The sequence below is a fragment of the Balaenoptera acutorostrata genome, chromosome 5 (assembly GCF_949987535.1).
Source record: "Balaenoptera acutorostrata chromosome 5, mBalAcu1.1, whole genome shotgun sequence".
NCBI classification, from domain to species: Eukaryota; Metazoa; Chordata; class Mammalia; order Artiodactyla; family Balaenopteridae; genus Balaenoptera; species Balaenoptera acutorostrata.
In genome coordinates this window covers 121,992,543-122,005,300 of record NC_080068.1, presented here as the reverse complement: position 1 = coordinate 122,005,300, position 12,758 = coordinate 121,992,543, and the positions used below count along the sequence as shown (strand labels likewise).

Below are 12,758 nucleotides of genomic sequence, written 5' to 3'. Positions count from 1 at the left end.
TTAACAATAAACACTGGAAAGTAAATGTCAGTTAATCGGATGTCATTAAAATTACAAAGGAAAGAATTTAAGGACATAATATTTTCTGAAAACAAGTTAGGACATACCTTGCATTTCCATATTTAAAAAATAAAATGTTGATATAAAACATTTCCAAGCATTTTTAAAAAGTGGGAGGGGGAAACAAGAAAATATTGTTTATGTAAATGTTTTAATGTAATAAGTTTAAATATTTAAGTTTTCTGTTTCTTTTTTTTTTTACTTTGCCATTCTCCCAAAGTCTTTGCATTCACAGCTACTAAATTAATATAAAGTCAAAAAACCGAATGAATAATAATTGAAGGTACCGAATCAATAATTAATAATAATTCAGAATACAAGATAATTGTGAATACATTTAAGAAATTTTAGCTACAAAATTGTCTAGATAAATTTGTTTGTAAATGTATTACCATCTTGGAAATATAATACTACTTTAGTTGCAGCAAGAATAAGTGTAAATCTTGGGGAAATTTTTAAATTATATTACTAGTGACCCTTATAACTGTGGGTAAAAACTGATGCAGAAATTAAGTCATGTAAAATGAGAACTTGACAGTTTTAAAATAACAAAAAGTTATATTTCATTTTTAATTTTATTATTATTGTTATAAAAAATAAATTGGTGGCAAATTAATTTATAGTACCAGCGAATTATAATCATGTGTTCCATGATAAATGAGCATGGTTCACAAATAATTTTTGAATTCCTCAAAATAGTTAAATGGAAATTTCAGAAAATCTTTTTGAATATTTTTTTGATTGGAAATCAGCTCTATTTGTCACTGGAAAAAATCAGACTTAATGGTTACTTTTTCAAAAATAAAATAGAATCAGAATAGTTATATAACAAAATTACAGATATTCACTGGTAATCAAATTTTATTTAGAGAATATAGTAAAAAGTGTGGTCATTCCTAAATGTAATTCCTTTTTTGACTAGTGTTATACAACTTACTATTAAATTGACAGTCACAGTTGCACAGTTGTTGCTAACTTCACTGCCAACATGTAAAATATGTGTGAGTGCTGCCTTAATGCACTTGTTTAATATGCTATAAATGTGAAGATGCATACAGATGCTTAAAGTATAAGGAATGATTAACATCACTTGCCAATTCAACTACAAATGGTTATGCTAAAAATATGCTTTAAAAGGAATAACAATAGTTAGGAGACTTAATATACTTTGAATAACCAAGATCATTACTGTTGTGTATCATTCGTACATTCAAGTGCCTTTGACAGTCAGTTTTTACCTCCTCAAATGAAATTCCAAATTTGTTTTTAAAGAGCACATGAAAGAAAATAACAAAAATCATAAAACCTAACTGCCATTCTTATCTTCATTCTCCACTCTGTAATCGCTCCCCTGGGTAAAACAGAACACTGTAAAAAGCCTTGACTTTAAAATATATTTTGTGTTGGGGGACATTTAAATGCCTCCACATGGCCCTGGGGATTGACTTTTGTGTCTAGAAGGTATATGAAACGCTTTGCAGTCTAGTGAAGACTTAACAGAACGGAGAGGATCACGTAACTGCTCAGCATTCCACATGTCCTTGTCCGTCAAACTCACTTCTGCAAGCATCATCATGCTGCACAATGATTTGTTTCAAAACGAGGATCTGCTTTTAATATCAGTGGTGGAGGCTGTATTTTAAAGACACCTCTCAGCAACAGACTCAACAGTTTTTGACAGTTAAACTCAGCGTCCACATGACTTCAGATACTCTCAGATGCTATTTTAACATGAAATATCACAATATTCTGAGACAAATCAAAAAGGCACATTAACAGTATTATTTTCTTGAACAGTTCCTGTGTCTTTGGGAATAAAAGAAAATGCATTAAAAACATTTAAATCTACTACAAAGTTCAAACTTATTACTTCCAGTTCAGAAATTGGTATTTTCCACAATTTCATGTTTGTTATTTTGTGCATTAATAAATTAAAAAAAAAGAAAAAAGCCAATGAGAGACATAAGAAAATCTTACCAAAAAAAAAAAAAAGAAATCCATGCAGGCAAAGCAGAAGCAAAATACCCTAAGCTCCCAAGCCCCTTCCAACAGCCCAGCAGTGGCCCCCTGGGCAGGACTTACGTGCGTGGCGTGCTCTGTGCTTGTGAGGTCTGCTGTGATCCCTTTCTGAGCGTGGATCTTCTCCCTGCTCTGTGCCTTCTGATGAGACTGCAAAGGATACCAGAGAAGGAGGTGCTTCTAACTGCCCTCCTTCCACTGGAGAATCCACACACCCCTTTCCTGCCTGAAGCCTGCTCTCTTCCGTCTTCTGCCTATCAGAGCAGTCGAAGATCACTTCCACTCGGGGCAGCCCGGTGTCTCCTGCTTCACTTCCCTGTATCACTCTCAACTCTTGGCCACTGGAGATCTGGATTATCTTGCTGGACCTCAGAGAAGGCTCCCCTTTCTCATTAGCGGGGACAGAATTTATGTGGACGATCCCGTCATGCTGTAGATTAGGATCTGGGTCAGGAGACTTAGATTTTTCAGCTCCCAGGAGAGCCACTACAGGGGCACTAGTGCGCTTGTGTCTCTCTTGTGAAAGGGTCAGTTGTAGCTCAACCACAGTGCCTGGCTGCCCCGCTTCTGCCTTCTCCCTTAAGATAACCTCCTCTGCTAAGCATCCACTTTTAGAGTCAGACGTGTGAGGAGCCAGGCCTGTTTCTTCTTTTATGCTCCCAGAAAAACCAGCACCACTTGCTTGGTCCTTAGCTAGGGGAGCTCCACTCTTGACCTGGGCGATGTAGAACTCTCTGTACTGGCTCTTTGTGGCTGGTCGAATCTGTAGGGTGGCACTTTCCACGTACCCTTCATGGATGAGATGCTCATGGTTTTTGTTTTCAGTTTCAGAGTTCAAAGTCTCACTTATTCCACTGGATGGTCTGCACACAGAAAAATCAGTCCAGACGGTTAAATCAGAGTGTGTTACACCTGCCAAAGAACTTCCTGACACTTTTATGATGTCTAATACAGGGTACAGTAAAAATATTTCCTCTTAAATGTCAACTGCAACATATTTGAAAACAGAAATTGGCAACATGTTTATATTATTATTTAAAGATCTTCCAAATAAACTTGCCTTTTAAAGCAAAGCAAAAATGCTCACCAAATGTTATGAAACAGAAATCCATCCTAAATTCAGCTTTTATTTTTTTCAAAGCACAAGTTATAGCTACATGGATGCCCTTCATCTATAATTATTGGGGTGTTTTCAAATAACCATGCTTGTTATAATATGACAAAGCATTTTAATGTCTTATTGACTAAGTTTAGGTCTGGACATTATAAAGTCTCATAAACATATTCAGCAGCTTCAGAGCAATATTAATATACAGATAACTCAAGCCTTTTAGAGGCTGTGCTTTCTTGAAAGGAATGAAATAGAAGCTGTTTTTTTAAGCTCCAATGAGCATGTGTTTTGTAATAAGTGGACCCCAGCCCAGTACTCTTGTGTAAAGAGAAATCCTTTCCATGCTGCAATGAATCATTGAGTCATGGAGTATTTATAATCTGAGACGTCTCCCCTTCTCTGCTTGAACTTGTTCTCTTGGAGCTTTCCTTATAGGATCTCTGAAGTCAAACTGTTCCTTAATCTCTCAGCTAAGGAGCCCACAGCTGTTCACCACAGTCCTTTGATTTTGACCTTTACCATTCCCAGATGGTTTTGCAAATTTGGGTTTGCAAGAAGCAGTGTCAGTTAAGGGTTAAACAACTTCTTGCTAAAACTCTAATTTAAACTCTAACTGCTTTTAGAAGAGAAGCATCATTCACAGAACAGCTGTAGGAGATGCCTTCATTTCTTACATTTGTAAGTTTTTTAAAGAAGCAGCAGTGCCTATCTTGGCCCCTTTCTTCTTCCCACAAAATGTACCCTAACTAATGCAGCGTCATCAATTGAAGGGAGTGAGCCCCTACTTCTATTCTACTCAAGGGAATTTACCTTAGAATTTATGTTGTAGTAAAATTTGAGACTAATATTCAAAATAATTACTCCTAACTTTGCTTTTGACTGCATTTAGCAAAACAAAAATAAACAAAACACAAACTAACAGTCAAATGAAATGCAGCTTTCTCTATGCAAGTAATCTGTAAAGCTTCCTGGTAATACCAAAAAAACCATTATAAAATAGTATTTTTAAAACATGTTGAAAGCAAATTAGATCTTTCTTATATAGGAAATGATGAATACACTGTATGCAACTGAATTTGAGGGTATCAAAAGGCCAGAGAGTTTTAATTTAGGAAAGCCTTGAGATGGAAGTAGATTAAATCACTTTGAATTATGTTAGCAATCAGTTATGAAGCTGAGAAGAGAATAGTTTGAATTCATTCCAGCCTTACACACTGTAATACAGGCAAATGGGTCAGATAAATGTTAACATTTATTGGTAGCCAAGGTAAAATGGATAGATATACATGAATAAAAATCATAAAAGAACTAGAGGTTAAAGCTTTATACCTTAAAATGCTCATTTCCATTCAGTGCACATAGGTACTCAATTCCACAATTTATGTGTCATAATTATATGGGTATATATATATAATCATTTAAATGAAATTTACCGTAATAGAGACAATGTTAAAGGAGGATTTTTTTAAGGTAGTCTGACCCAGCTATCTCTGGGCAATAGTCCAGGAAAAGTAAACCGCTTGTCCTCTAGGGATAGACACCAGTTACATGAGTGAGAGAAATATTTAATTCCAGGAAACAATGTTCGGTTATCCAGATTGGTAGTGGTGGTGGTGGTGATGATGATGACCTTTGGGATGATTTTAGTTTGAGATTCCATTTTGAATCTCGTCAATTATTTATTTATTTTGTAAAAGTAAAAATACTTAAGAGAAAATAATAATAATCATGGTTCCAGTTCTTAAAAGTAGCAGAGAACTAGTCTATTTATTTCTGAAAGTAAATAGGTGCCTAAGACTCAACTTTAAACCATCAAGGACTTTCCCAATGGTAGTCAATCCTAATCGAAACAAGAACTAGTAGGGGGCTTCCCTGGTGACGCAGTGGTTGAGAGTCTGCCTGCCAATGCAGGGAACACAGGTTCGAGCCCTGGTCTGGGAAGATCCCACATGCCACGGAGCAACTGGGCCCGTGAGCCACAATTACTGAGCCTGCGCGTCTGGAGCCTGTGCTCCGCAACAAGAGAGGCCGCGATAGTGAGAGGCCCGCGCACCACGATGAAGAGTGGCCCCCACTTGCCGTAACTAGAGAAAGCCCTTGCACAGAAACGAAGACCCAACACAGCCATAAATAAATAAATAAATAAATAAATGAATGAATGAATGAATGAATGGATCATCACATTAAAAAAAAAAAAAAGAACTAGTAGGGGATGTCTCAGACTACAAGTGTGTTCTGAAGAGACTGGCCTCATTAAATCAGCAAAGACGCTAAAAGGGAATAAGAAGTTAGAAAAGGTTTTTCTCCCATTTTGGATGTGATTGAACACTTCAAATACCTCAGAGATTTATGCATAATAATGGCCAACCCTGTGACTACACTTGGCAACATTCCTGTTAGATCCCTTTTAAAAGCAAATGGCAGCTTTATAAATAAGTAGGATCCCAGGGGCTTAAACACTGGGCTTGAAGGGTAAATATTTAGATGGGAGATTCTGAGACAAATGCTAGATTTCTTTTATTTTCACAAAATTTTGGCCAAAGTGAGTTCACGTTTGTATAGAAATGGAATCATATTGAATGATTATCAGAGGGATAATGCTGTACGTAGTCTTTCTGCAGAGTTAAGGCAAAACCTAGAAGGTTTTGAAATTCTGTGGGAAAAGTCCTTCTCTTGTCTTTCTGAAGGCTGCTCTCTAGGAAGCCAGAGTGTTCCTTTGTGGATTCATTATAATGCCATGGTCAGGGCCTCATTTACAAAGTTAATGTGGACTGTACTGCAATTTGCACATGGTAAAAATGTTGATGCTATAGTTTTTTGTGATTACCCTCATTGTTTTCTTTTGTTTTTATGTTTAAAGTTTACTTCTGCATTTTTAAGCAGTTAGGTGAAGAGGGTGGTATTAGGAGAGATCAAATTGATAAGTGATTTGCATTGATAGTCCAAAAACTAACCATCAGTTTTTGCCCATATCCAAATATTGGTTTTTCTGGCAAACAGAAATTGGGCTGCTTTTAAGGGTTTCTTGGTTCTTTTCTTTCTCCTAGGCATCCTCTTTCTATTCAAATAAATATTATACAGTATAATATTGTGACATTTAAACATTTTAAATTAATCTATGAATCTAGGAATTATAATTTAGTGATCCTGACCCACCAAAAAATCTTGACCTAGAAGTATTATGTTCAATATACTGAGCTTCCTAAGGAAGTAGCCTAAAATACCTAACTAAGATTTTCAACAGAGTTCTTGAAACAAAATTTTCAAGTTAATTCTCAATTAACCAGAAAATTCAGTTGATTAGAATTGCCATTTTTCAAACACTTTGATTTTTCTGTTTAACTATACTGACCTACAGAGCACTCTCATTTCCCCATAGATAACAATTTATATGGTAATAGGAGCTATAAGCTTTCCCATGTAGCTTCAGGAGAAAATATACATTCCAACAAATCTTTTTACCTTTTGACGAGCATTTGGAGAGAGTCTGTTATGCTCTCCATGAGCTTGATGACTTCTGGGTAGGTGAGGTCTGCACAAGGGTTGCCATTGATAGAAACCACTTCATCCCCCTCACAGAGCCCAGACCCGGAGGCTTTGCTCTGGCTTCGGATCTGAGTGGAGTGAAAAAGGAGGCAATAGTTAGAATTATATAACATAAAAAAACACGCCATTATCTCTGAGAAATTTTTACTTGGGAGAGGTAAATAGATCTGCAAACTGTAAAAGCAGCCCTGATTTTTAATTTACCCGTTAACCTATAAGACCATCTTAAACACTTTTCACCCGTTACGCACAATTTATTATACACCATAATGTCAACATTTAATTCATAGCATTCTAAGTAAACAGAAAAAAAGGAAATCAAATCTATGGTGAAGGAACTAGAAAAACAGAAATAAAGAATGGTGAAGAATGGAGGAAGACAGATGTTTAAACTGATTATACGTTAAAAATAATTATCTCACACCGTGAAGCTTGATCCAATCAGAAAGTGGCTTCTCCCATTAAAATAAAATTTAAAAGCCCTTCTCATTGCCAGGGTGGATGGAACACCAAATGTAAGAAGGACAGGTAGGGTAGGACAGTCAATTTAAGGAGGGAGCTGTACAGCTCAATGAACTGACGAAAGCCATCCCAGTAAAATGGGGAAATTAGGCAGCAGGATATTAAGAATTACATCAAAGGGAGAAATCCTTCATGGAAATCAACTATTCAAGACTTGATAATAAGCAAACTTTAGCAAAAAAGAAAGAAAAAAAGGGATTATTTTGCAAAAAAATAGAAACAGCCCTGCTATAAGGATTGCATCATATTCCAGCACAGATTCAGTGGGACAAGAAATGACTAAAAACCTAGAAGAGAACCTTCAGATCCTGGAAGAAGAGAAATTCAGAGGAGTAGAATAGCAACAGAGAGCTCCCACCAGTCCTTAGTGAAGAATCACATTCAGTTATTCCTGGAGGTTTACATTCTGTATAATTACGATTATGGTAAAATGTTGTGCTGGTTATTCTCCGTCTGCCCTTCCAGGCCCATTCTCTACCCTCCCTGGCGCCTCTTTATGGCAGTGGGAGGATTGGCCTGTAGAGACTGCAGTGACCCAGTTCCCTTGCCTGCCAACTCCTGGTTGGATTTGGTCAACCGGAAGCCCCAGTAAGAGATCAAAGAGCAAGGGAAATGAGAGGTCAGGGAGGTGTTCTCCCTGCAAGACCTGCTGGGCCACGATTTGGCAATGGCTTTGCTCCTTGATCTAGACAGTTAGAGCTCTTGTCCGTCTGTCCCTCTACCGTGCCTTAACTCTTGTTATATTCCAATAACACACACCATCTCTTTGCATCTTCAGGCCTAAGGGTAATAATAGCTTCCTGCTCTTGATCTCTGGGTGCTTCATTATCATTTGTTGGTTCTCTTGAGCCTGCCTTTAGTCCCTGCATTACATTATCTTTAATTACTCCGTTGAACAGGCCACCTATTTCCTGCTGGGACCCTAAATGATACTAATGTGTTTAGATTTCATTTTATAACGTGAATTTAATAGTTCTCAATGAACTATATATCATGATCATACAATCTCAAATTTAAGAATACTTTAAGATAATCTTATATACATTTTCTACCAAGGGGATCCCTGTTTGACTATTAAAATTAAGATTCTGAGTCCAAAGAGGCCAAAACCAGGTAAGCAGTGCTTCTTGAAGAATGTTTTCATAGCCAGGCTCATTTCTGATTTGGCATAAAATGTATTTCAATTTATCTCTAACAGATGCCCACAAATTCTTGCTAAGGTCTTAAATGATAATTAATATGCTGACTGAAACAGGTTTAAAGTTTATATCTCCAAGTGCATTTATATTTTAAATGATACTCTTGGAAGCAGAAGCATATCTTTAAGTGCCAAGGCAATGATGCTATTGAAATTTGAAGTGATTCAGTTAGTTTTGTTCTGGGAGGGTCTATCCTTTTATTGTTATAAATTATAAGAAGGCCTTCCCCTTTTTCTGAAAAATCAATCTCATTCCTTTTGTTTTGAAAGAACACACTAATTTATTGCAAAAATTAAAGGAACTCAATATTTCCAAGGCTATAAGGAAGCAACAAAAGCAATGAGAAAGAGAATTTCACCCAGTTTTGAAAAATATTTGTTTACTGACTGCCAAATATATTTGTTTTGTTGTCTTGAATGAAATTATTAAAATAAAGAATCATGAGAGAGTTGTTAATAAGAATAAAACAATGCTCAACAATGAACATTTAACTTAGGAATAGAGTTATTCACATTTCATTTAAATTTATTTAATTTTTTTAAATAAAATAAGATTAGGTGGATAATAAAGCATATTTCTGAAGCATAAAACCATTCATCCAGTGGAGTCAGATGTACTAGAGTGCAAACAGAAAATTCATCCTTTTGAGAACCAAAGGAGTTTTTTTTTTTTTTTTAAGAAATTCGCGTTCTTTTATTTATTTATTTATTTATTTATTTATTTATGACTGTGTTGGGTCTTCGTTTCTGTGCGAGGGCTTTCTCTAGTTGTGGCAAGTGGGGACCACTCTTCATCGCGGTGCGCAGGCCTCTCACCATCGCGGCCTCTCTTGTTGCGGAGCACAGGCTCCAGACGCGCAGGCTCAGCAATTGTGGCTCACGGGCCCAGTTGCTCTGTGGCATGTGGGATCTTCCCAGACCAGGGCTCGAACCCGTGTCCCCTGCATTGGCAGGCAGATTCTCAACCACTGCGCCACCAGGGAAGCCCCCAAAGGAGTTTTATGTTGATAAAACATATGCGTCATTATACCCTGTACCCCGGCCCCCACCAGGCCCAATCTTGAAGCTGGGGTTCCGTTTATCAGCAATAAGTTGTGTGAGTTTTGAGCAGCTTCATGGGTTTGCAGAGCAAGATGAAAAATTGGTCCTTGGAAAATAAACAAATCCACAACTTAACAGAGCTGTCTATCATCCAAACACGTGTTGCTTGATGGGGAAAGTGCAGTTCATCATTATGTTTGTCAAGTGGGGCTTTTAGTGGTATCCAAATAAGCAAAAGCACTATGGTAGGAGCCATTAGCAATCTTTCAGAGCATACATTCTGAGGTCAACATTTGGAATCAACTGCTGTGATTGTGTTTAGCTGACCTTTTACTTTTGTCTGAACAGCAGGAAATATGTTTTCCCTCAAGAACCATGTTAAATATGGTGATACTTTCCTTGCTGCAAAGACTTTTCTAAAGGACTACTCTTTCTCCATTTTTAATAGGACTAAACTAAACAATGGTTGTATGCCAGAGTCAGTTATGCCCAAACATATCCCTTGCAATCACCAACTTCACCAATGTGGTTCTGTTCATAGGTGTATTATGAAGAATAAACATTTATTAGGGTACAAAAGATCTTTACCTTATATTGTGTATAATTATGTATTTTTATAATTTGTATAATTGTGCATTATTATGTGTCTGAGTAAAAATTCTATTCCCTGAAAACATTCTTACTTGTTAAAATGAAATACATTGTCAGTAAAAAGAGTAAGTTTGCATATAAAAATCATTACTATTTATAATGCTGAATCTCTATCAGTGAAATTATCAACCAGTCTTCTCCTCAAGCCATTAGTCCTACATTCATGAAATGTGTGTCCTAGTGGGAAAGAACACGAACTCTGATGAAAGAAGACATAGGATTCAATTGTGTGGCTCCAATGCTTGCTAACTCTCTGAACTTAGATGAGTTACATTACATCCTTAAGCTCTAGTTTTCTAAAGTGTAAAATAGAACTAATAAATTTGATCTCTCTAGATGGTTAATAAGGATTAGAAATAATATGTGTTAAGTTCCATGATGCACATAGAGCTTATTATAGAAGTGCTAAAGAAGGGACTAATGAATAAGAATGCATTGACTTCCTACACACACACACACACACAAACAAAAAGAACATGCCAAGTAAAAAGAAAAACTGTCAAATGTTAGTACTTTGTCTATAAGATGTTTGAAAATATCTGGATTTATTTTCAGTTTTTATCCATATACTTGGCATTATCTCATCATAATCTAAGATAAACAATGTTTCATCTATCTTTTCCTATGTGAAATGTGTAAGTACACATTTCATAACTGAAATATGGAAGAGAATACAAGCCTATTTATTGTTTCCCAGCAGAAGTAATAATACAAATATTTAAATATTAGTGGCTTGTTTTTATTGAGCACTTACTATACTAAGCCCTTTACATCCTTAAACCATTTATCTCTATAAAACATTAATGAGAAGTATAAATGTACTTCTACTTGTATGTGTTCAGATGTGCTGTCATTACTCTCATTTTTATGGATCGGAAAACAGAGACTCAGAAAAGTTAGGTACTTTGCCTAAAATCACACAGCTAGGACCAGAACTTGAACACAGGGATTTTGACCCCAGGGCTTGTGTTTTTAACCATTACACATATTGCCTACTTAGTTGATAGTCTAAATTCTCTACCATGAGCCCTACAGTGAAGAGAGAGAGGAGTGCAATAACAATTGACCTACAGTGAGTAAAGTCAGGGAGGAAATGGGAGAGACTAGGAAGAAGTGACAAAAACTTGCGTGGTCAGTCCATAAACCAATGTTGGGAAGGACAGGTTTTGTTTATTTTGTTTTCCTTCTTCTTCTTCCTCTTTTATTATTTTAAGAGTTATATATATGTAATATTCTTTAAAGATTTTTCAATCTTTAATTTTTAATTGTCAATTTATGACCCAATATGTTACAAATTCAAAATTGAGTAAAACTGTGTTTTGCAAACTGTGATATGAAACAACGTACCTATGTGAGCATGCAATATAACTCCCTTTCTTTGAAAACATTCCCTTAGAGACCTCATTCCACACCTAATACATTAGTCAGATGAGTGAGTTTCTATCCATAAATCCTGTATTCCCTTTCAGTGTCTCTCAATTTAATCAGAGCACAAAACTAAGAGAGATACTGGTAACGTAGATATTTACCAAATACTGTGTTTTATTGTTTACAGCCCCTTGATCCATGTCAGGAAAGATTTATTTTACTGCAACCAAGTGAAAATGTAAAGTTAAGGCTTCTTTAGGACATTTAACAATATTATTTCATTTCATAAACTAAATCTGAGAAGAATGTCAGCTATGCTCATTTACTTTTATGATAAATAATTCCCTGGTAAAATGAAAAAAGCTCCATTTCTATTAACTTATTATTGCTTCATTTCCACGTCTTCCAGAACTGACTAGAAAGCAAGTACCAGGTTTGAGTTCTCACAGAACCTTGTACTTAAACTACTTTGTTGTGTATATGACATATCAAGTGTGTCAGATTCCTGTTAGCAAAACTAAATCTTGTCTCATGGGCTGCATTTTCACATACAATTCACTGACACGTCCTCTTGGAAGATGTCAGAGTAAGTGGTAGAACCAAGACAGTCTCCTCTTTAAATTCCACTACTATATGTATTAAAACACATGAAAGAGAAAGAGAAGATAGCATAAATTAACCTATCCTATGCAGGGCTATTCTTAATCCATAAAATAAAGTCTTGGGACCTGGAGATAACTAAGACAGGATGAAAGACATGATCTCAGACAAGTAAAAACATTTTGATGGAAGCTGGAAAATAGTCTATGATCTAGTAGCTCTTTCTGAAGCCCCAGCCCTTCCTCAATTTTCCACTTCAGGCCTTTGGCAAAACTTCCCTCATACTTCTAAGACAAAATTTAATAAGCATTCCCTCACCCCAACTGGCTCTTAAACCAAAGACTTAGATAAGTCTGTGTTTATCAGCTGTCCAGTGAAATGGTCAGAATGGTCATTGGAAGGTACAGCAAGAGCAATGATGATGGTTAAAGTTTTAGAAATAAGTAAATAATCCTACTTTTAATGGGCTTGCTTTCCAAATTCTGAACTCCAACCTCAGCCCTTGAAGGGGGGTTTCCTAATAACAAAACTGAGTTTACAAGTTGTTGGGAATTCACGTTCACAGTGGTACAATATTTTTGGAAATCAATAGCAAATAGCAATATAACAGTTTCAGAATGACAAGGCAAAAGAAAACAAGGA

At 36.1% G+C, this 12,758-nt stretch overlaps 1 protein-coding gene across 2 annotated transcripts in view; it reads right to left on the bottom strand.

The window, feature by feature from the left end:
• Positions 1 to 12,758, bottom strand: part of SYNPO2 (synaptopodin 2) — a 172,227-nt gene that overhangs the window by 32,108 nt on the left and 127,361 nt on the right. For both annotated transcript variants that reach the window (XM_028164036.2, XM_007172420.3), the window contains exons 2-3: positions 6,653 to 6,804; positions 2,143 to 2,942 (exon numbers count right to left, since the gene is read on the bottom strand). In XM_028164036.2, coding sequence (XP_028019837.2) covers positions 2,143 to 2,942; positions 6,653 to 6,804 — 952 coding nt within the window. The remainder of the gene's footprint in view (positions 1 to 2,142; positions 2,943 to 6,652; positions 6,805 to 12,758) is intronic.